Raw genomic sequence first — 23,142 nt, forward strand, 5'->3', positions numbered from 1 at the left:
CCCTGAAGGTCCTGCGGCTTCCGGCCTAACTGAGCCGTTGCATTTGTCAGGCATCGTGGCCATGGCTGGTGCCCCGCTTCAGCTTATGTTACTAAAGATGATTTGGCATCTGCCTTAGCTAGCCTTGTAGGTAAAATAGCGGATATGATTGCCTCAGTAGCACAAGCAGGGAGAAAATGTAACGGATCTCCCTCTCCAGAGCCTGATCCTGATGGTGAGTCATCTGAACATCAGAACTCTAATAACCAGGCAGGGGCAGGGGACCCAGAGCCAGAGTGGCAGGAGGATCTGGTCACAAAGGATCGGGAAGAGGGAGAAGCTGAGTACTCCTCAATGGGGAAGTCTAGCTCGTTCTCAGCCTCCCATTCCCAAAAATTATTTGTCCAATCTCTGACAGAGATGGTTCGAGTTGGGTTTAAATTACCCCCAGTTCAGGAGACTGGACCCTCCTGTTCTACTTTGGGTTCTCTTCGACCTCAGCAGGGTTCCCAGGCATTTCCTGTGCATCCGTTATTAGAACAGGTGATCTATGTGGATTGTGATCATCCTGACAGGATATATTTACCTCCAAAAAGGTTTCCCCTCTTATATCCTATGGAGGAGAAATTCAAAAAGAAGTGGGGTACACCTCTGGTGGATGCCGCCATTTCCTCAGTAAATAAAAATTTAACCTGCCCAGTGGATAACGCCCAGGTATTTAAGGACCCAGCCGATAAAAAGCTTGAATCCTTGCTAAAGGCCTCCTTTGCAGTAGCTGGTTCAGCCAGCGGTAGCAGCTATTGGCATCTGCCAGTCCTTAAAGAATCGTGTTAAAAGGTCTCCTTGTCAAGGAGAAACTACCGAGGAGTTATCGGAGCTCCCTCACGCCTTGTGCTTTGCAGTAGATGCATTAAAAGATTCGATCCAGCAGATGTCTCGCTGTGCACTTCTGTCTGTGCATATGCGCAGGGTCTTGTGGCTAAAGAGCTGGTCGGCCGAAACACCATGCAAAAAGCTTCTTGCAGCTTTTCCCTTTCATGGTGAACGCCTGTTTGGCGAAGATCTGGATAGGTTTATCCAAAAGATCTCAGGTGGGAAAAGTGCTTTGCTCCCTGTTAATAGGAAAAATAAGCAACCCTCCTTTAAGATTCCCTGTGCTCCAGGACCTAGTTCTTCTTCTCCCAATCAGTATCGACAGCCTCAGCAGTCCGGTTTAAAAAAACGCAGGGTCAGAGAAAACCCTGGACTCAAAGGCCAACCAAGCCCAGTTCCAAGTATGTGAAGGGACGCCCCCGATCTTACGGGTGGGGGGAAAACTTCGGCTGTTTTTGGATGCTTGGGAAAAACTGGTTCAGGACAAGTGGGTCATTTCCATCATAACGTCAGGTTATAGGATAGAGTTTCGGGAGTTTCCTCCAACTCGGTTCCTGAGCTCAAGGGTTCCGGTGGAACCAGAGAAAAAGAAATGTCTGCTCCTAGCCTTAGAGCGTCTGCAAAAGCAGGGAGTAATCATCAAGGTCCCACGTGGGGTTTACTCAAACCTTTTCACCGTGCCGAAACCAAATGGGGAAGTAAGGCCCATTTTGGACCTCAAGTCTCTCAATCTTTTCCTAAGCATCCCTAAAAAAGGGGTATTACTTGACGTCCATAGATATCAAGGACGCATACCTTCATGTGCCCATCTACATGCCGCTTTAACGTTTTCTGCATTTCGTGGTAAAAGGGCGCCATTTCCAGTTCGTCGCATTGCCGTTTGGTTTAGCAACGGCCCTTCGGGTCTTCACAAAGATTCTGGCTCCTGTGCTGGCAGTCCTAAGATCCCAGGGAATTGCTGTGGTGGGATATCTGGACGATCTTCTCTTGAAGGATCAATCTCATCCCGTCCTGGTCCAAAACATCTTAAGGACCGTTCAGATTTTACAACACCTAGGCTGGATTCTGAATGTAAACAAATCAACCCTTCATCCTACTCAAGTATTGATGTACTTGGGCCTAAACTTGGACACCGTCCGAGAAAAGGTGTTTCTACCCCCTATAAGGATCAACTCCATAGTGGAGCTTGTCCAGAAGGTGAAAAAAGAAGAAAAACCATCTGTTCGGCTTTGTATGAGGTTACTGGGCAAGATGGTGTCATCTTTCAATACAGTCCCATATGCTAAATTCCACTCCAGATTGTTCCAGAACAACATTTTAAGAGCCTGGAACAAAACCACTCAAACTTTGGATCATCCTATGGTTCTGTCCCCACAGACTCTACGGAGCCTATTTTGGTGGTCAAAAACCAGCAATTTAAAGGTCAGGAAATCCTTTCCACCAGTGGCCTGGAAAACACAGACGCCAGCCATCTGGGCTGGGGAGCAGTTCTGGAGGAAGCATCGGTCCAGGGGCAGTGGTCTCAAGCAGAAAAGACCTTGCCCATCAATCTCTTGGAGATTCAGGCAGCACGGCTAGCTCTCTGTTTCTGGACGACCAGGCTGCAGGGTCTTCCGATCCGAGTTCAAACCGACAATTCTACAGTGGTCACTTATATCAACCACCAGGGGGGCACCAAGAGTCCAAGGGCTCAGAAAGAGTTGGATCACATATTGAGGTGGGCAGAAAGGCATGTGCTATTTCTGTCGGCAGTATTCATACCCGGGGTGGACAATTGGCAGGCGGACTATTTAAGTCCACAAAAGTTGTTACCAGGGGAATGGTCCCTTCATCCCGAGGTCTTTCTCAAGATTTGTCAGCATTGGGGGACCCCGGATGTGGATCTCCTAGCAGCCAGGTTCAATGGCAAGCTGGACAAATTTATGTCCAGAACCAACGATCCTCTTGCAGTCGGGACGGACACATTGGTGGCTCCTTGGCACTGGTATTCTCTGCTGTACACCTTTCCTCCAATCCAAATTCTGCCGCATCTGCTACGCAGGATACAGGAGGAACTAAGGCCGGTAATCCTGATAGCCCCAGCCTGGTCCAGAAGATCCTGGTACACGAAAATTGTGAAATTGGCAGTAGGGGACCCGTTGCTTCTTCCGTTCCGTCCAGATCTGTTGTCCCAAGGATCCATATTCCATCCTGCTTTATGGTCGCTGAATTTGACGGCCTGGCTATTGAGGCCAGGGTATTAAAGGACCGCAGGGTCAGAGGTGCAGCCTTGTCCACTTTGATAAATGCTAGTAAGCCAGTTTCTAGGGCCATTTACTACAGGGTTTGGAAAGCATATATTTCCTGGTGTGAAGGGAATGGTTGGAACCCTCGTAAATATACGATTGGTAAAGTCCTTGCTTTTCTTCAGGCAGGAGTGTGCTTAACCACTTGCCGACCGCCGCACGACGATATACGTCGGCAGAATGGCACGGGCAGGCATATGGGCGTATATATAAGTCCCTGCCTGCCCGCGGGTGGGGGGCCCGATCGGGCCCCCCCCCGGTGCCTGCGGCGGTCGGCATTCCGTCGAGAGCGATCCGGGATGAGGGGGCGGCCATTCATTCATGGCCACCCCCTCGCGATCGCTCTCGACGAATGGAAATCCCCGGTGACATCACTTCCTCTCCTGTAATGTAAACACAGGAGAGGAAGTGATGTATTCTCTCCTCCGTGTCGGTAGTTTTCGTTCCGACACGGAGGAGAGCGGATCGGTGAGTTGCACCAACACTCTACACACACAGTAGAACATGCCAGGCACACTCACACCCCCCCTTTACCCCCCGATCACCCCCCCAATTACCCCTGCCCCCCAGTCACAGTGACACCAATGTCATTTTTTTTTTTTTTTTTTTTTTTTTTGCATTGGTGTCATTTGTGACTGTAATAACTGTTAGGGCAGTTAGAGTTAGCCCCCTTTAGTTCTAATGTGCCCCCCTAACCCCCCCCAATAAAGGTTTAACCCCGTGATCACCCCCCGTCGCCAGTGTCACTAAGGCTGGGTTCACATTGCAGCGGTTTATGAGAACGAATGTGATTCGCACCGCACTGCAGTGCAAATCACATCCGATCTCTGTGCGATTCGAGTTCAGCCATTCGCCGCACCCGCCGCACCCGCCACACCCGCCGCACCCGCCGCAAATTCGCACGGGACCCTTTTTTTGGCCCGCAGCAGAATCGGATCGCATGGGTGTTCACACCATGCGATCCGAGTTTGCAGATCGCACTGCGATATGCGAACTGATCTGGGGGTGTCAGTAACATTTCACTGACACTCCCAGCAGTTCGCATAGGGCAGTGTGAACTGCCGCCGGGAGGCATGCGATGCGGGAACCCGCCGCGGATTCGCGGCGTTTCCGCATCGCTCCAGTGTGAACCCAGCCTAATAAGCGATCATTTTTCTGATCGCCGTATTAGTGTCACAGGTGACGCTAGTTAGGCAGGTAGGTATTTAGGTTCGCCGCAGCTTTTTATAGCGCCAGGGACCCCCATATACTACCGCATAAAGCCCCCTGATTGCCCCCTAGTTAACCCTTTCACCTGTGATCACCATATAACTGTTACAGGTGACGCTGGTTGGTTAGTTATTTTTTTATAGTTTCAGGGCACCCGCCATTTATTACCTAATAAAGGTTTAACCCCCTGATCACCCGGCGGGTGTCATTTGTGACTAATAACTGTTAGGGCAGTTAGGGTTAGCCCCCTTTAGTTCTAAGGTACCCCCCTAACCCCCCCAATAAAGGTTTAACCCCGTGATCACCCCCCGTCGCCAGTGTCACTAAGGCTGGGTTCACATTGCAGCGGTTTGAGAACGGATGTGATTCGCACCGCACTGCAGTGCAAATCACATCCGATCTCTGTGCGATTCGAGTTCAGCCATTCGCCGCACCCGCCGCACCCGCCGCAAATTCGCACGGGACCCTTTTTTTGGCCCGCAGCAGAATCGGATCGCATGGGTGTTCACACCATGCGATCCGAGTTTGCAGATCGCACTGCGATATGCGAACTGATCTGGGGGTGTCAGTAACATTTCACTGACACTCCCAGCAGTTCGCATAGGGCAGTGTGAACTGCCGCCGGGAGGCATGCGATGCGGGAACCCGCCGCGCATTCGTGGCGTTCCCGCATCGCTCCAGTGTGAACCCAGCCTAATAAGCGATCATTTTTCTGATCGCTGTATTAGTGTCACAGGTGACGCTAGTTAGGCAGGTAGGTATTTAGGTTCGCCGCAGCTTTTTATAGCGCCAGGGACCCCCATATACTACCGCATAAAGCCCCCTGATTGCCCCCTAGTTAACCCTTTCACCAGTGATCACCATATAACTGTTACAGGTGACGCTGGTTGGTTAGTTATTTTTTTATAGTTTCAGGGCACCCGCCATTTATTACCTAGTCTCACTAGTGTACCCCTAAATTTAGGGGTGTCTACTTTCCAAAATGGGGTCATTTGGGGGGGGTTTGTGCCATCTTGGCATTTTATGGCCTTCAAAACTGTAACGCCCTTAGAAAGCCTGAAGGCGGTGCTTGGTTTTCGGGGCCCCGTACGCGGCTAGGCTCCCAAAAAGTCCCACATATGTGGTATCCCCGTACTCAGGAGAAGCAGCAGAATTTATTTTGGGGTGTCATTTCACATATGCCCATGGCATGCGTGAGCAATATATCATTTAGTGACAACTTTGTGAAAAAAAAAAAAAAAAAAAAAGTTTGTAATTTTCCCGCAACTTGTGGCAAAATATAAAATATTCCATGGACTCAACATGCCTCTCAGCAAATAGCTTGGGGTGTCTACTTTCTAAAATGGGGTCATTTGTGGGGGTTTTGTGCCATCTTGGCATTTTATGGCCTTCAAAACTGTAATAGGTAGTGAGAAGTGAACTCAAAAATGTACGCCCTTAGAAAGCCTGAAGGCGGTGCTTGGTTTTCGGGGCCCCGTACGCGGCTAGGCTCCCAAAAAGTCCCACATATGTGGTATCCCCGTACTCAGGAGAAGCAGCAGAATTTATTTTGGGGTGTCATTTCACATATGCCCATGGCATGTGTGAGCAATATATCATTTAGTGACAACTTTGTGAAAAAAAAAAAAAAAAAAAAAAAGTTTGTAATTTTCCCGCAACTTGTAGCAAAATATAAAATATTCCATGAACTCAACATGCCTCTCAGCAAATAGCTTGGGGTGTCTACTTTCTAAAATGGGGTCATTTGTGGGGGTTTTGTGCCATCTTGGCATTTTATGGCCTTCAAAACTGTGATAGGTAGTGAGAAGTGAACTCAAAAATGTACGCCCTTAGAAAGCCTGAAGGCGGTGCTTGGTTTTCGGGGCCCCGTACGCGGCTAGGCTCCCAAAAAGTCCCACATATGTGGTATCCCCGTACTCAGGAGAAGCAGCAGAATTTATTTTGGGGTGTCATTTCACATACGCCCATAGCATGTGTGAGCAATATATCATTTAGTGACAACTTTGTGTAAAAAAAAAAAAAAAAAATTTTTTTTGTCATTATTCAATCGCTTGAGGCAAAAAAATAAAATATTCAATGGGCTCAACATGCCTCTTATCAATTTCCTTAGGGTGTCTACTTTCCAAAATGGGGTCATTTGGGGGGGTTTTGTACTGCCCTGCCATTTTAGCACCTCAAGAAATGAGATAGGCAGTCGTAAACTAAAAGCTGCGTAAATTCCAGAAAACGTACCTTAGTTTGTAGATGTGACAACTTTTGCGCAAACCAATAAATATACAATTATTGACTTTTTTTTTACCAAAGACATGTGGCTGAATACATTTTGGCCTAAATGTATGACTAAAATTGAGTTTATTGGATTTTTCTAATAACAAAAAGTAGAAAATATCATTTTTTTTCAAAATTTGCGGTCTTTTTACGTTTATATCGCAAAAAATAAAAATCGCAGAGGCAATCAAATACCATCAAAAGAAAGCTCTATTTGTGGGAAGAAAAGGACGCAAATTTTGTTTGGGTACAACATTGCATGACCGCGCAATTACCAGTTAAAGCAGCGCAGTGCCAAAGTGTAAAAAGACCTCTGGTCATTTACCAGCAAAATGGTCCGGTCTGAAAGTGGTTAATATATGAAAATGCAAAAAACTGCGCTGTCCATAAAAAATAAATAATAAAATAATATCCGTGAAAGAAGTATAATAAAAATTCCTGCTGCAACTTGATGTGAGATACACACAATATAAAACAATCAAAGAAAAAGAAAGCTGCGCTGAAAAATTTGTATCATAAATAGTGCTAAATTATATCAATACCACCATAAAACCAACTTATTTTCACCTTATGTGCAAATTATTGATATAAGCACAAAAAAATTATGAAAAAGCTGTAATAAAATAATAACACGTGAATAGTCCAAAAATAATAAAAGCAGGAGAATAAGAAGATGAAACTTCAATCCGCTTAGGTGACTTCGCACACAACACCCTCAGAGTATGAAGCAAGTGCGCCCAGAAACCGAATCCTCCACCACTAGAAGCTTGCTCCCTGATGGTGTCTTGCATGTGGATTTTTTGAACTAAAGTGGAGAGTTAACAACCAGGAGTTGTGCTTTGACTGCTTCTGCTTGACTGCTTCTGCTTGCAAGTGTTGTTTTGGGGGTGTTTTATTTTCTCCCTTCCTTTATTTGATACATTTGCTAGCAGTTTTTAAAAGACCATTTTTCTGACACTTTTTAAACAGCATTTTTTTTCCCCTCTTTCTTCCTGCCAAATTAGGGGAGGGGTTAATTGTTCACAGGTTTATAAAAGGTAGTTATACAAACTCCTCCAGGAGCTTGCTCCCTGATGGTGTCTTGCATGTGGATTTTGTGAACACAAGTGGAGAGGTAACAACCAGGAGTTGAAAACAGGAGTTAAGACCGGAGTCTCTAACCTCTATCCTACCTCCATCCTCCCCTCCATTTTAAAGATCCCACTGCAAGGGGCAACCAGACAGCTTTCCAGAAACGTCAGGCTGACAGCAAGCCAGATTCACCGGAACCAGAGTGTTTAACGGGGACCACCGCAGCCAGGTAAGCTCGCACCTCCACTCCCCCCCAGTGATTGTTCCAGGGACTCCGTCCGACCGCCTACGGGGGTCAGGAAGGAATTTTTGCCCCACTGGTGTGTTTGGCTGCTACTGTCAGGGGGTTTTTCGCCTTCCTCTGGAACAATCAGGAACAACCATAGGTTAGCATACCCCTACCTCCGGCCTCCTTTCCATTTTTTACGCTATCCCTAGGACGACTATTCCAGATCACAGCCAGACTTCTTTTCTGAGTGGAGACCTTCACCTTAAGCAACCGAATACAACAACTCCTTCCGCATCCATATAGGCATCCCCTGATCAACTTGCGCGCTAATAGCCTCAAGCACGGCGGCAAGTCTGATACCTAGCCCCACCTCAGGATCAATACCCTGATCAGGATCATCATCTTAGGCCCATAGTACCATCAACAGCATCCACAAACCATGTGCTACTTCAAATACTCAGCTGAAGTTCTGCACAGACTAAGGAACATCAACACCACATCGCCATCTTCCATACAAAAAATACTTCAAAGAGAACAACTATTAAAAACCGGACGACAAGCAGCTCCCAACCACAGGAAGACATCTACTCGACCACTACAATTAGATTGCGCCTTGATTAACGCCAGGTCTGCAGTCAAACATAGACTGGAAGTACACGACTTCATCATCGAGAACAATGTAGACTGCCTCTTCATCACCGAAAGCTGGTTAACCTCTGACTGCAACACCATCCTCACCGAATTGGTGCCGGAAAACTACAGGATCCTAACCGAACACCGGATAGGCAAAAAAGGAGGAGGCCTAGCAGTGATCTTTAAAGGTCACCTGGATCTCACTAAACCATCATCCCAGAACCCAGTGCCTTTTATGGAAACCCTGACGCTACATCTTCTACCAACACCCCATGACACCACTCATATTCTACTGTGCTACAGACCACCGGGACCAAAGTCCAATCTTCTTTCACCCCTCACGGAATCCTTTGCAATGCACACCCTAAAATTCAAAAATTTCCTGGCGCTCGGAGATTTCAACCTTTGGGCAAACTAGCCTAAAGACCCCATCGCGACTGCCTGCATCAATCAACTAGAAGAACTGGGTCTACAGCAACTGATAAAGACTCCCACGCATGGGTCAGGACACACCCTGGACCTCATTTTCAAACAGAACATCGACGTCAACATACTCGACAACATAACTCTGCCATGGACGGATCACCACGCCATCAAATTCAAAATGGCTACCAACATCACCAACGCAAAACGGAAACCTGTAACAACGCACTGGACCAGATCGCATAAAAAACTGTACTCCGAAGCCTTCAAAACCACTCTGTCCAAAAAGATATCTACAATAACCTTAAACCACTCTACAGAGGAAACACTCAACTCCCTGAACAAGGCATTACTGCAATCAGCAGACTCGGTAGCACCAAAACGCAGGGCACTCATCAGGAAGAAAAATGCTGGATGGTTTAATAGCTCCCTCTCCGTACTAAAGCAAGAACGCAGAAGAGCGGAAAGAACATGGAGAAGAAATCCCACCGAGGAAAACCTATTTAACTACAAAGGTCTCACAGAGAATTATCGGAAAGCAATCTTCAAAGCCAAAAAGGACTACTTCTCATATACAATCTCAACGGCCACAAACCAACCACGGGAACTGTTTAAACTGGTTAATCAATCAATGAATCCGGTGTGCCTAGAACCCCCAGAAAGCGAATCCCAGGATTACTGTGACAAACTGTCGGATTTTTTCATCGATAAAGTCAAAACCATCAGGGAAACAATTTGTCAGAAGAAAACATTCAACCTCAGCCAGCAAATACATAAAGAGGATGTCTGCACCAACATACCGCAACCGCCAAAATTTTCACTATCCCCAATTACCGTAGACACCGCAAAAACCATCATTAATAAACCGCGTGACAGTACCTCACATATTGACATCATCCCCACAAAACTACTGAAAGAATGCTCCGACATCGTGGCTCCAACCATAACCCACCTCATAAACCGATCATTCCACGAAGAGATTGTTCCCAGCATCCTCAAACAAGGCATCGTCACACCTCTACTCAAGAAACCAAACCTGGACCCTCAGGATCCAAACAATCGTAGGCCAATTACAAGCCTCAACACCATTTCTAAGATCATGGAGAAAGCTGTAGTACATCAGCTACAACTTCACCTGGATACTCACAAACTCCTGGACCTGCTGCAATCGGGCTTCCGCCCGGGTCATGGAACAGAAACAGCTCTCCTCAAGATTTGGGATGACGCCCTCGAAGCAGCAGATGACGGAGAGCCGTGTCTCCTCGTACTGCTAGACCTAAGTGCAGCGTTTGATACAGTAGATCACAATACTCTACTCGTCCGCCTCACAGAAGTAGCCGGAGTCCAAGACATAGATCTCCAATGGTTTGCGTCCTTCCTAGGAAATCGGTCACAGACAGTGAAACTAGGAAAATTCCTCTCTGAAACTCGGGCAGTCACCTGCGGAGTCCCTCAAGGCTCTCCGTTGTCACCCGTTCTCTTCAACATTTACATTCGCCCACTCCTTCAAATCATCAGATGCTCAGATCTCTGCTTCCACTCTTACGCTGACGACACGCAACTTTATTTCCGGATCAATGGAAAAAAAGATCACCAACAACAACTTGAAAACTGCCTCAAATCAATAGAGGACTGGATGACCACCAACTCCCTCCAGCTGAACGAATCAGAGACAGAGCTTATTATCTTACACCCAAATCATAAGCCCGCAACCAAAACCTCCTGGTCTCCACCAACCGTCTTTGGGCAGACTATCTCCCCAAAGACCAAAGCCAAGAGTCTCGGGGTTATTTTAGACGCACAAATGTCAATGAATGCGCAAATAGGATCTGTAGTCAGTCGATCTCACCATCTGCTGCGCATGCTTCGCAGACTCATCCCTTTTATCCCAAAGAATGACAAAGCAGTGGTAGTTGGAACAATCATTAATTCACGACTGGACTACGCAAACTCGCTTTACATAGGATTACCACAATATCAACTTGCACGATTACAACTGATCTAAAACACGGCGGCAAGGCTGATAACAGGAAAAAAACCCTGGGAATCCATCTCTCCTTCACTGAGGAGCTTACATTGGCTAACCGTAAAAAATCGGATGACGTTCAAGACCCTGTGCCTCACCCACAAATGCGTGCATAGAGAAGCTCTGCAATACCTAATGGAGAAAATAAATCATTACACACCAAACCGCAGTCTTCGATCAGCCAACAAAAACCTCCTCCTCGTGCCCAAAGCCCGGTATAAATGCAAGGGTGATCGGAGATTCGCTGTCCAAGGGCCTCGGCTATGGAATGCTCTACCAATCAACATCCGCCTGGAAGAAAATCACCTGGCTTTTAGGAAAAAACTCAAGACCTTCCTCTTTTAGCAGATGATCAAAGCTCGCCACAGCGCCTAGAGGCGATTCAGTTCGCATTGTGCGCTATACAAGTATTTCATTCATTCATTCACTAGATCCAGTGAGGCTTACCAGCTAGCAAGATCTCTTTTTTGGGAGATCACATGTGCCTGTAATTTTAACCACCAATCCGGACCTTCAAGGGACACAGCTGATATTTCCAACCTGTATGCCCCCTCCTCAAAACGTCTTCTCTTGTGCCATCAGATCCTCATGATCGGCTGCAACATAAGATGCTGGGACGAGTTTCACCAGTACATATGAACCTCTTGCATTAGGGGAATTACCTTATAAGCTGTAGACAGGTTAAATTAGATGAGTTCAGTATGTGGTGAAAATTGCCAGTCCTGGAGTCTCATAAAAGTCTTCCCTTTGTAGCCTGGGACACTGGTGTGATCTTACAGGGATCCAGAGAATGCTGGGAACCAGGAGGCAGGAAACAAGAAGCAGCTGGTCGTGACTTCACAGGAACAGGAAATGTGATTATTCACAGTGGCAAGGAATGGTACTGCATTTCGAAGCTACAGCTTCTTCATCAGCAACCAATTCTGAGTACTCCAAGTAACATGTCAAGAAGGTCGCTCTGGTAGGGTCAACACTTTTCACTGGGACTTCCGCTTCTTCAGAACCTCGTGGACCTTTATAAATATCCCCATGTAATTACAATACTATATGAAAAACTAAGAATAAACAAGACAAAATTAAATATAAAGACAATGTACTTGTAGAATAAAATATGTTACACATCCAGGTGTCACACAATATAAACTGCCTCTAAGGAAAAACTAGCTAAGCTACTTTGCTGGATAGGTTATCTAAGGTAATATCCCTAGTGTGTTCATGACTGCGAATGTGTATGTCACGTACCTTTAAGGCAGAGCCCGGAGTGCAGGGAGTGGCTACTCGTAGACCTCTGACTCAAGAGACCCTGGTAGTGATGACAGGGGCTCAGGAGCACAGAGGGGCACAAGTGCCTGACTGGATGGTAGGTGTAAGCAGCAGCAGACCGTTGATGGTGGAGGTGTATTGTAGTCCAGTATCGGAATGCAGGCAAAGGTGAGGTAGGGTCCAGCAGATAGCAGAAGGATTCCTGTAGTCCAGTAACGGGATGCAAGTGATTGCAGGGAACAGCGAACAACGGAGGGGTACTGTAGTCCGACAGCGGATGCAGGTGCAAACGGAATACTGCGGAAGTGGGAAGAGTCTAGTAGTCTGCAGCAAGAGGTAGAAGGCTACAAACGCAGAGGGAGTAGCAGCTGGGTATGGTGGAAGACTGGGAGGTGTCCTGTAGTACAACAGCGGTGAACAAGCAACTTACAGTTGACGGATGGTGTAACAGTCCAGGTCAGGCACAGGCGGGCAGATCAGGTACAGAAACGGAATCCAGAAGAGTAGTCGGGTACAAAGCCAAAGTCGGGGGCAGGCAGCAAACAGCAGAGTCGGGAACAAGCCGGGTACAATACGGATCAGGATACGGATGCAGGTTCAGGTTCAGATGCAGGTTACCAGGAAGCACGGGAACGCTGTTGATCAGGCAGCAAGGCAGTGAAGCATGGATCCAGTTTAAATAGCGCTATTGGCGCCAATTTGCGTCAAACGGCCGCGCGCGCACGTGCACGCGCGCACTGCTGATCGCAGTAACGCTCCCGAAATTGCGCAAAAGATCTTCTGCGACTTACGCCGCTCGGACGTCCGTGAGGAGGATCTTCCTGACAGTGTACCAATGATGTGTTTTAATACCTTTCTGTATATGTTATATTGCTTTTAACCTTTAAATAAAGACTTGGATAATATCTTTTAAATTGAGTGAGTTTGCTATTGGAGGCATATAGAAAGTCCCTATTTTTTATTTATTTTTTTGCATGTTCAATTTATAGGAATGATGCCTCCTTTGGTTAAAAAAAAAAAAAAAAACTATACTAGAGGAAGATCACCACACACGTGTGTATTTTGCCCCTTATTTAGAGTTTTTCTACACTTCATTGTCCCAATGAGTGTCCCCATCAGTCTCCCAGCATGTTTATGTCCAGCACATATTTGCCCCTACATTACTGTCTTTTACTACTGTACAGTGTGCCTCAGTAACAGCACAGTACTGGTCTCTCGCTCTGCTCGGCTCCCACCCCGCTGCAACACAAACACACTGTATGCGGAAGGGACACTGATATAAAGAGCAAGGTGGGAGCTGGGAGGTGCTGTGCTGATGACGTCATTGGTTGCTTGGACGCCGGCGTTCCTAACAACCAGCTCCACAGAGTAACTTTGTTTGCAGCTTTGCTGGGACTTGCACTGAATTTTGCTTGCCGCTGCTCTGTTAACATATGCAAGACTGACTAGCATTGCAGTGAATATGAGGCAAGTCTCAGTGAGCTGTGGGCTGGAGAAAACGTATCAGCTGGCCAGACTTTGGCAACCCCTGCTCTAAATTATGGAGCAAAACATTTATCCTTCATAAGTATGCCTAAAAGGTCCTAATAAACAATCACTGAATAAACAATATCATCTAATAGTGTTGGGTAATAAGTTATTTTCTTTAACTTTGTGATATAAACCTAAAAACGTGTTTTAGAATGGGCTGGCCTGTATAGGTCTTTCTGCCTTTTTTTCATACCATAGCATCTAAAAATATCTTCAGGGCCCACCCTAATTATTCTTTTAGGAAACGGGCCTACCTCTTTGTTATGGTTGCTCGTCAAATGAACTGTTGGTAATAAATTTTGGCTGGTTTACTTTCAGGAACAGATACTCGAATCATTTCACAGTTTGGAGAGGACATCCAAGAACTGGTGGCTCTTTCAGAATCTGTGTTTCTAGAAGCCATAAAAAATGTCATGGATGGAGAGGTGCTCTTGAAACATATAGAGCGTATTCTAAAGCACAAGGAGCAGTTTGTCGCTATCTGTAAACTGAGTAAGTCCATTAATACTAGACAAAATGTACACTTTACTTGACTAGCTAAAGGCGGTATGTTTTATAATGGATCTGTTTTGGCTGCTTTTCTTTTGAAGAAACTGAAAAAAAAGAGAAATTCTTGCTGAGTGAAATAAATCAAGTGTTGACGTGGAGGAAAGCTGAATTAGACACACTACAAACAGAGCGTGAATGGGTGAGCAGTCTTCTCAAAATGATCCAGAAAGTTGAACACCACATAAAAGGTACTCAGTCCTGATAAATTATTTTTTGTTACAGTTAAAGAGATACTGTATCCTAAACAGATTTCCATTTTAGGTGATTGAGAAAGGGTCTGGTCAGTGCTTGGTTTTCACTTTAGCCAGCAAATGTCCTACCACTTCAGCTATGTCCAGGGCAGACTAAAAACCAGGCTATTTGTAGTAGTTATATTCCCATGGGAAACCCCATAGATGGCGCATGATATAGTATTTTAGTACTTTTCTCTCCATTGCCTTCATACCCCTTGAAATTTTTTTAATTTTGTCATGGTAGAACCAAAAATGTAAAAAAAAATGTATAGGGATTTTATGTGATAAAGTGATTACCGTATATACTCGAGTATAGGCCGACCCGAGTATAAGCCGAGGCCCCCAATTTACCCCCAAAAAACTGGAAAACTTATTGACTCGTGTATAAGCCGAGGGTGAGACATGGCTGTCCATCCCTGTGTGTCCGTCCATCCCTGTGTGTGTGTCCGTCCATCCATCCCTGTGTGTGTGTCCATCCATCCATCCATCCCTGTGTGTGTATCCATCCATCCATCCATCCCTGTGTGTGTGTGTGTGTGTGTGTGAGTGTGTGTATCCATCCATCCATCCATCCATCCCTGTGTGTGTGTGTGTGTGTGTGTGTATCCATCCATCCATCCATCCATCCCTGTGTGTGTGTGTGTGTGTGTGTGTGTGTGTGTGTGTATCCATCCATCCATCCATCCCTGTGTGTGTGTGTGTGTGTGTGTGTGTGTCCGTGCAGCCTTGTGTGTGTGTCCAGCCTACCTGTGTCCCAAGCCTCCGTCCCGAGCCGCCGTCGTCCCGAGCCTCCTCCGTCCCGTGCCGTGCCTCCTCCGTCCCGTGCCGTGCCTCCCCCGTGCCGTGCCTCCTCCGTCCCGTGTCTCCTCCGTCCCGTGCCGTGCCGTGCCGTGCCGTGCCTCCTCCGTCCCGTGCCGATGGATCGCCGCTCTTCTCGGCGGCCATTCTACAATTCAAAATTCCGCCTCCGCCTGTGATAGGCGGAACACTCAATTTCCCAGCAGCCTGTGTTCCGCCTATCACAGACATCCTCTCATACTCGTCCGTAGTATGAGAATGAGCGGATGTCCGTGATAGGCGGAACACTGACTGCTGGGAAATTCAGTGTTCCGCCTATCACAGGCGGAGGCGGAGAAGGAGGCGCGGCTTTTGAAAATTAATGTCCGCCGTCTGTCTGCTCGATACGCTGATCGAGCAGTCAGACAGCGGCGACTCGAGTATAAGCCGAGGGGGCACTTTCAGCCTCAAAAAAGAGGCTGAAAATCTCGGCTTATACTCGAGTATATACGGTATGTGATAAAGTGGCACATAGTTGTGAAGTGGAAGGAAAATGACAAAATGATTTTCAAATCTTTTTACAAATATCTGAAAAGTGTGGTAGCATTTGTAATCAGCCCCCTGAGTCAATACTTTGTAGAACCACCTTTCACTGCAGTTATAGCTGCAAGTCTTTTTGCTTACATCTCTACCAGCTTTGACATTTTTCCCCATTCTTCTTTGCAAAATAGCTCAAGCTCTGTCAGAATGGAAGGAGAGCATTCGTGAACAGCAATTTTCAAGTCTTGCCACATATTTGATTTAGGTTTGGACTTTGACTGAACCATTCTAACCTATGAATACGTTTTGCTCTAAACCAGGGGTCTCCAAACTATGGCCCTCCAGTTGTTCAGGAACTACAATTCCCAACATACCTAGCCATGTCTGTGAATGTCAGAGTTTTACAATGATTCATGGGACGTATAATTCTGCAACAGCTGGAGGGCTGTAGTTTGGAGATCACTGATCTAAACCATTCTATTGTAGCTCTGGCTGTATGTTTAGGGTCGTTGTCCTGCTGGAAAGTGTGGGCCTTTGTGATCCAGGCATCCAGAGAGGCAGGATCTCATTCTGAAGAACAGTCAATTACAGGTGGGTGCTGTAGAGTGAGATTTCAAGGAGAAAGGAACACCTGACACTCCAAGCACAGAAAGATACAGCTTATACCGCAGACACAGACCTGGAGATTGCTGCACAGTGGCGATACTGTAAAAGAAAAATAACCCTGTGTTTGGGTGAGTGGTTGGGGCGAGTGTTATACCTATAGGGGCCTATAAGGATCACGGAGTGCAGATTTGTGGAGCACTTGTCACTTTTTTATTTTTAATTTTAATTTTTATTATTGATTATTTGGATTTTTTATGGACTGCATATGATCGCAGAATATTTTTCACATGGGTTTTATTTATGTATAAGGATCACCAAGGCACGGTTTTGAAGAGCACTTGTCACTTTAATATTTTTTACCATTTGGATTGATGAATGGATTTCATATGATCACAAAAAATTTTATTTTGCATAAGTGTATTACCAGCACCAACACACACCTGTGTATACACTAGGCACTTGTCACTTTAAGCACTCCTATTAAATTTGATGTTTACCATTTCATAACTGTATAGGAAGTACAATATAGGGACACACAGATTGTTACCCAGTGGTATGCAATTTCTGCACCCCAGAACAGCACCACACCTACCTTTCCCCATTCACATTGCTGGAAAGTGAACCTCTGCCCCAGTCTCAAGTCTTTTGCAGACTCTAACATGTTTTCTTTGAAGATTGCCCTGTAATTTGCTCCATCCATCTTCCCATCAACTCTGACCAGCTTCCCTGTCCCTGCTGAAGAAAAGCATCCCCACAGCATGATGCTGCCACCACCATGTTTTACGGGTGGGGATGGTGTGTTCAGGGTGATGTGCAGTGTTAGTTTTACGCTACACATAGCGCTTTGCTTTTAGGCCCAAAAGTTCAATTTTGGTCTCATCTGACCAGAGCACCTTCTTCCACATGTTTGTTGTGTCCCCGACATGAATTCTCGCAAACTGTAAACAGGACTTCTTATGGATTTTTTCAACAATAGCTTTCTTCTTGCCACTCTTCCATAAAGGCCAAATCTGTGGAGTGCACAATCTCTGCAGCTCCTACAGAGTTACAATGGGCCTCCTGGCTGCTTCTCTGATTAATGCTCTCCTTGCTTGGCCTGTCAGTTTAGGTGGCCAACCATGCATTGGTAGGTTTGCAGTGGTGCCATACTCTTTCCATTTTCGGATGATGGCTTGAATAGTGCTCTGTGAGATGTTCAAAGTTTGGGATTTTCTTTATAACTGAACCCTGCTTTACCACAACTTCACCTGTCTGGTGTGTTCCTTGGCCTTCAAGATGCTGTTTGTTCACTAAGGTTCTCTAACAAACCTCTGAGTGCTTTACAGAACAGCTGTATTTATACTGAGATTAAATTACACATTTATACTGAGATTAAATTCAGGGGGCTGAATACACATGAATGCCGCACTTTTCAGATATTTAATTGTAAAAAAAATTTTGAAAAAAATGTATTATTTTCCTTCCACTTCACAATTGTGTGACACTTTGTATTGGTCTATCACATAAAATCCCAATAAAATACATTTCCTTTGTGTTTGTAACATGAGAAAATGTAGAAAATTTCAAGTTTTTTTTTCTCTTCAAGGCACTGTATGTAGTCTGGACAGTGAAGCTCCTAAACCCACCACTTAATACATTGTTTAGTATGTAGGTAGATTGTTTATAAACCCATGAATTCAGGTAATCTTCAAATAAAAGTATCTCAGGAAAAGTATTAGGAGCCTTTTTCTCTTTTTTTCAATCTTTACATTTTTATTAGTTTCTCAAATATATTACAAATCCGTCTTGGTAAATTTATATATAAAAATAGAAAGGAAAAATACATATAAACAGGATACATAAACAAAGGTGTTATCAATCCAATCTACAATTAAACAACGTAAATAAGTTACAATACAATGGTAAGCACTACATATCCTATTGACCCCATTGGGACCATATTGTCCATAGGGAATGTTCCTAAACTAAAAAGGGAGAGGTGGGGGGGGGGGGGGGGGCAAAGGAAAGGCATATGGAGGTCACTTTATAATACAACATGTAAAAGAGGAGTCTCAATGATTATTAAAGTCCTTCAGATATTTTGAAGCTTTAGAATGTACCAACCAGGCTTGTCAAATCCTTTTAAATTTTTCAATGTTAAAGTTTGTGTATGCTGACATTAGTTTATAGTGGGCCTTTGTATTTACTCTCAAAACCACATCCGATAGATTGGGAGCAGTATTGGATTTCCAGAGTTTAGCTATGGTGAGCCTTGCTACTATTAATATGTTGGCCCCAATAGTTCTGTAGTTTAATGAGTATATATCAAGGATTAAACCTAGTAGAACTGTTGCAGGGTTAAGAGGAATTGGGTTACTTGTAAGGGATGCAATAAAAGAAGATACAGCCCTCCAGAAGCTGGAGAAGTTTTTGCAGTTCCAAAGAAAAGGGAAGATTTTAGAAAGTTTATAGGGTGTCAAATACCAACGGTTAAGTATTGTTTGCAAATTATACAAGATGTTGCAGATTGGTTTATTGTTTTTTTTTCAGCTTTTAAGTAGAATACTTGCTGAGATTAGGTTTGGGCACTACTACAGTGTAGTTGTCCCCAAACACTGTGGTATTTCCTGGTGATTTTTTTTATTGTTAGGAATGCATATTACTATGCATTCTACATAATTCATATGTAGATTATGCTTAATTATGATTATGCATGTAGAATATGAATTCTGCTATGCTCTACATAAATTAATCATGACAGGTGTTTTAAAGGGAATCTGTGAAGATTGAAATGCAGCTGTCATTGTTGACCACTTTTTTTAAAGGTGCAAGCTTCAGAATTGTTATCCATACATTGCATACTTTTTGTAGCTAGAAAAGTTGGGGACTTCTGAGCTGCAAACTTTTTCAATTCAGAGACTCACTAGGTAGTTAGGGATCACATCCCCACACATTAAACCAAAAAGTCAGCAGTGATACTTCCTTTATTTTTATAGTGACATGTTCCCCATAACAGTGTACTGCAATATGATATTGTTTTCTTTCCTAAGTAAATGTTAGTGAAATCCAATCAAAGCATTTGCAAGAGCTGGGATCGCAGAAGCTGATGGATATTTTACCAGTAAAGACACATAATTCTCCTGATGAATTTACTGCACCTGAATTGGCTTATTATAACAACCTCAGTCCTGCTTCCATGACCATGGCTAAACACCTAAACGCTTTCATGAATAGCCATGTCTTCACCATTTGTTGGGAGAGGCAAGCCAAGATTCTTGCTGATAATTCCTGTGCTGAATTTTCTGATGAAAGTGAAAATGACGATGATGTGGAGTTCACAGTTGAGGAAATCGTTGATGAACTCTTCGATCCATGTTTTGAAAACTGTATGAAAATTTATACTGACCTTAAATCTGGACAAGTGACTTTTGAAGTTGTGGACACGTTTTTAGCAGATTTCAAAGGCAATTATGAAAAGCTAGAAAAGGAGCTTGAAAGATTGCATCGCTTGGGAGTCAAAGATAATGAAAGCTGGATCTTGCACCGTGTGAGGCAGATTGAACAGTATCACCAACTTGATGTAGCTTTTCGTTCTGCCAAGGTCATATTCGATATAAAAATGTTTTTCAACCTGAACGGAGACTTCCAAACTTTAGAAACCCTGCTGCAATTTGTAAGTAGAAAACCCTAAAACAATATTTTTTTTACTGAGATTATTTAGTAAGCATTGTTTGTGTGGCAGCGATAACGGCAATTCTAGCATGTGTATGAAGTATATCCTGTGATCCTTTAAATTAAAACTATAGGCAGAACTTTTTTTTTCATTTTGGATAAAGCAATGGAAGGCTAAAACCCCTGTCAGATTTTTTTTTTCCTTCATCTGTATCCCATTGCAGAGATTTCCCTTCACTTCCTGTCCCATAGCCAAACAGGAAGTGAGAGAAAATCCCTGCTAACAAAAAGGAATTTCTTGTGGACCCCCAGGTCACCAGAACTAGTGTCCACATTGGAAGATTTTCCCTTTATTACTTTTCTGGCGGTAACCCAATATTTGGGATTTTCTTTTACTTTCACTTTCGATGATATTGACAAACAGGAGAGATAGAGAGAATAAATCTCCTTAATGGGGGCATAGACGAGTGTTCTAATCCCTATTCACTCTATAACAAACTGACCTAACCCACTGGAACTAAAACTTCACTTTTATTAAATTAAATAAAAATCTCAGAGAAGGTTTCTCATATGATTAAACTGTGCCATCTCTAAACAAGTTGTAGAATAGAGTCTGACGATATACTGCATTGAGTCTTCATGGATCTGTAACTAAATATATAACCTCTCATAAAATTGCTGCAACTTTTCCCCAATTGTCTAGCAGCTTTCTCTATTACTATCTGACAGAAAACATAAAGTGCTATTGCTAACCAAAATGCCCACAGCTCAACATGTTTCACCAAAAAGGATTTGTTAGGGGAGATGTTGTGCAATCATGTGTACAGTGTAGCATAAGTCACACCATGGCTATATTCTACAGCCTCATTTTTAAAGATCCATATAATAGTAGATCCTCTGTGATGTAGTCAGCTGAATAAGTAATTATTTATTGATATATTGTAGTTACTCTATGTTAATTCACAGTTTGGTCACATGAGAAAACTTCTCTGAGATTTTTATTTTACGAAAGTGAAGTTTTACTTCCAGCATGTTAGGTGCGTGGTGATAAGCACATCACCTCCACGTTTTTACATTTTTTCATTTTTTTTTTATTATTGTCTATTCCTTAGCAATGACACAATTATAGTGGATATACAGGCTGTTTCTTAATTCTTCAGTATAATTGCTGTTTTTTAACTTATCTTGTAGGCTGATGACTTTGAGAACTATAAACAAAAGCCTCTATCTTGTATCAGTGAAGAAGTAGTGAAAACCAAAAAACTGCTGTCAGAAATGAATGAAAATCACACTGCATGCCTTATGGAGGTCTTAAAAAGAAAAGACTTTTTCAGCTGGGTTAAAGAAGCATTAACAGGTACGTCCAACATACAATAAAATGTACTCCCCTATACACCCATCTAACATCATTGTAATAGTTTTTTTTTTTTTTTTTATTTCACAAATTGTTTATTGAAGAGTAACAGAGCATTACAATCAACAATAAATCGCACAGTGTCGGTTTCATTTTTACACGTTATCATAGATGTTAGCAGGGATACAAAGGATGTTACTAGAATTCACAAGGTATAGATAACTACGACCTGTAATGTCCTAATCCAAATATAAAGTTAAACTTATCAGTTAGGGCAAATATAAAGATAAGGCAAGGTTACTCATAAGAAGGAAGGGGGAAGAAGGGGAGGAAAGAAAAAGGGGGGGGGGGGAATTAGTTAAATATAGTAGCAGGAGGGAAGAGTAGGCAATGAGGTTAGATAAACAGCGGGCCTGCGCTCTTTGAACATCTAAAGTAAGACAACATACATCACTGACAAAAATTCGACAACAATCTATACTATATGGACGATTTGTATTCCTGAGTATCTTTGAATGCTAGCCATTTCGACCAGGTTGAGGTAAAGTTTAACATTCTTTCTTGTGAAATACTAATAAGCTCCTCAATGGTTTCAATAGAGTTGATCCTTCTGAACCATTAATAGTTTTGTGTTTACATTTGATGGATTCCTCTGTTTCCCTGGTTACCTTTGCACACTAGCCCACTTTGCATTCTGTGTCCCTGTATATGCAGGGGATTTTAAGTTATTCTGAAAATACAATTTCTTAATCGTACCTTACAGGACACAGGTTGGCATTCTGGAACCAATAGATTATGCTGCCTTGAAGAAATTAGACATTGGAAAACAAGAGCTGTAAGGCCTTAGTTTTTTGCTTGCATGCTTTGAAGGACAAATGTCTTCTCTCTGCTCTGAGAGAAGAAATCCACTTTTCTCAATACTTTTTTTTAATAACAAGATTCTTTAGCTTCTGCAGAGCTACTGAGGCTTATTTTGGCAGCTTCTGGATCAGTTGGTTCTCAGCGTGCTGCTCTGTAGGTACAGTAATGTGGACGGTAAGTGCTTAACAAGGCATGTAGTGCAGTGTGTTCAGTTAGCCACAGGGTGCTGTACAGGTCTAGGACACTTTTCTGTGAAACCCTGTTCCTGAAGATAACTTTAGGGAGTATGCCCACCAAGAAAGTGAAGATCGCTGGATGGAGTTTTGTCCCTAGCATCCTTCATGGCTGACTGGGAGAACTGCAAAATACAATACTGCAGTAAGTCATGGCATTGCCCTATCTGGGAACCTGGGTGTGCAGCACTCCAGTACTGAGGGATAAACAAATAGTCACCTGAAAAGTCTGGTTAATTTTTCGAATTTGATGCCATTTTTGAGTCACACCACTGTGCCTGCCTGCATGGCCTGCATTTCCAGACAGATACACTGCACATTCCATGTTGGCAGTTTGCCAAGGCAGTCTGCCTGTTCGACAGTATATAATCAGGAGTGGCTGCAGTTTTTTTTTTTTTTTTTTTTTTACAAAGATCCTGATTCTGCAAGTGCTGGCTACTGGTGGACTGAAAGATGAGGAAAATGTTGCTGTTTATTTTGCTCCTAGACAAAACAAGCATTTAATACTTGTAGTGCAGAGAGGAACCCACTACAAGAGTTAATATTTGT

The 23,142-nt window shown here is 43.9% G+C and overlaps 1 protein-coding gene across 4 annotated transcripts in view; it reads left to right on the forward strand.

The window, feature by feature from the left end:
* The window catches only part of LOC143964534 (E3 ubiquitin-protein ligase RNF213-like), a 582,447-nt gene that overhangs the window by 283,916 nt on the left and 275,389 nt on the right, over nucleotides 1–23,142 (forward strand). For all 4 annotated transcript variants that reach the window (XM_077474318.1, XM_077474320.1, XM_077474317.1 and 1 more), the window contains exons 18-21: nucleotides 14,108–14,281; nucleotides 14,380–14,526; nucleotides 19,524–20,146; nucleotides 21,337–21,502. In XM_077474318.1, the coding sequence (XP_077330444.1) occupies nucleotides 14,108–14,281; nucleotides 14,380–14,526; nucleotides 19,524–20,146; nucleotides 21,337–21,502 (1,110 nt within the window). The remainder of the gene's footprint in view (nucleotides 1–14,107; nucleotides 14,282–14,379; nucleotides 14,527–19,523; nucleotides 20,147–21,336; nucleotides 21,503–23,142) is intronic.

Source organism: Lithobates pipiens, unplaced genomic scaffold (genome assembly GCF_037356315.1).
Source record: "Lithobates pipiens isolate NorthernLeopardFrog02 unplaced genomic scaffold, aLitPip1_a1.2 Scaffold_8, whole genome shotgun sequence".
Classification (NCBI taxonomy): Eukaryota; Metazoa; Chordata; class Amphibia; order Anura; family Ranidae; genus Lithobates; species Lithobates pipiens.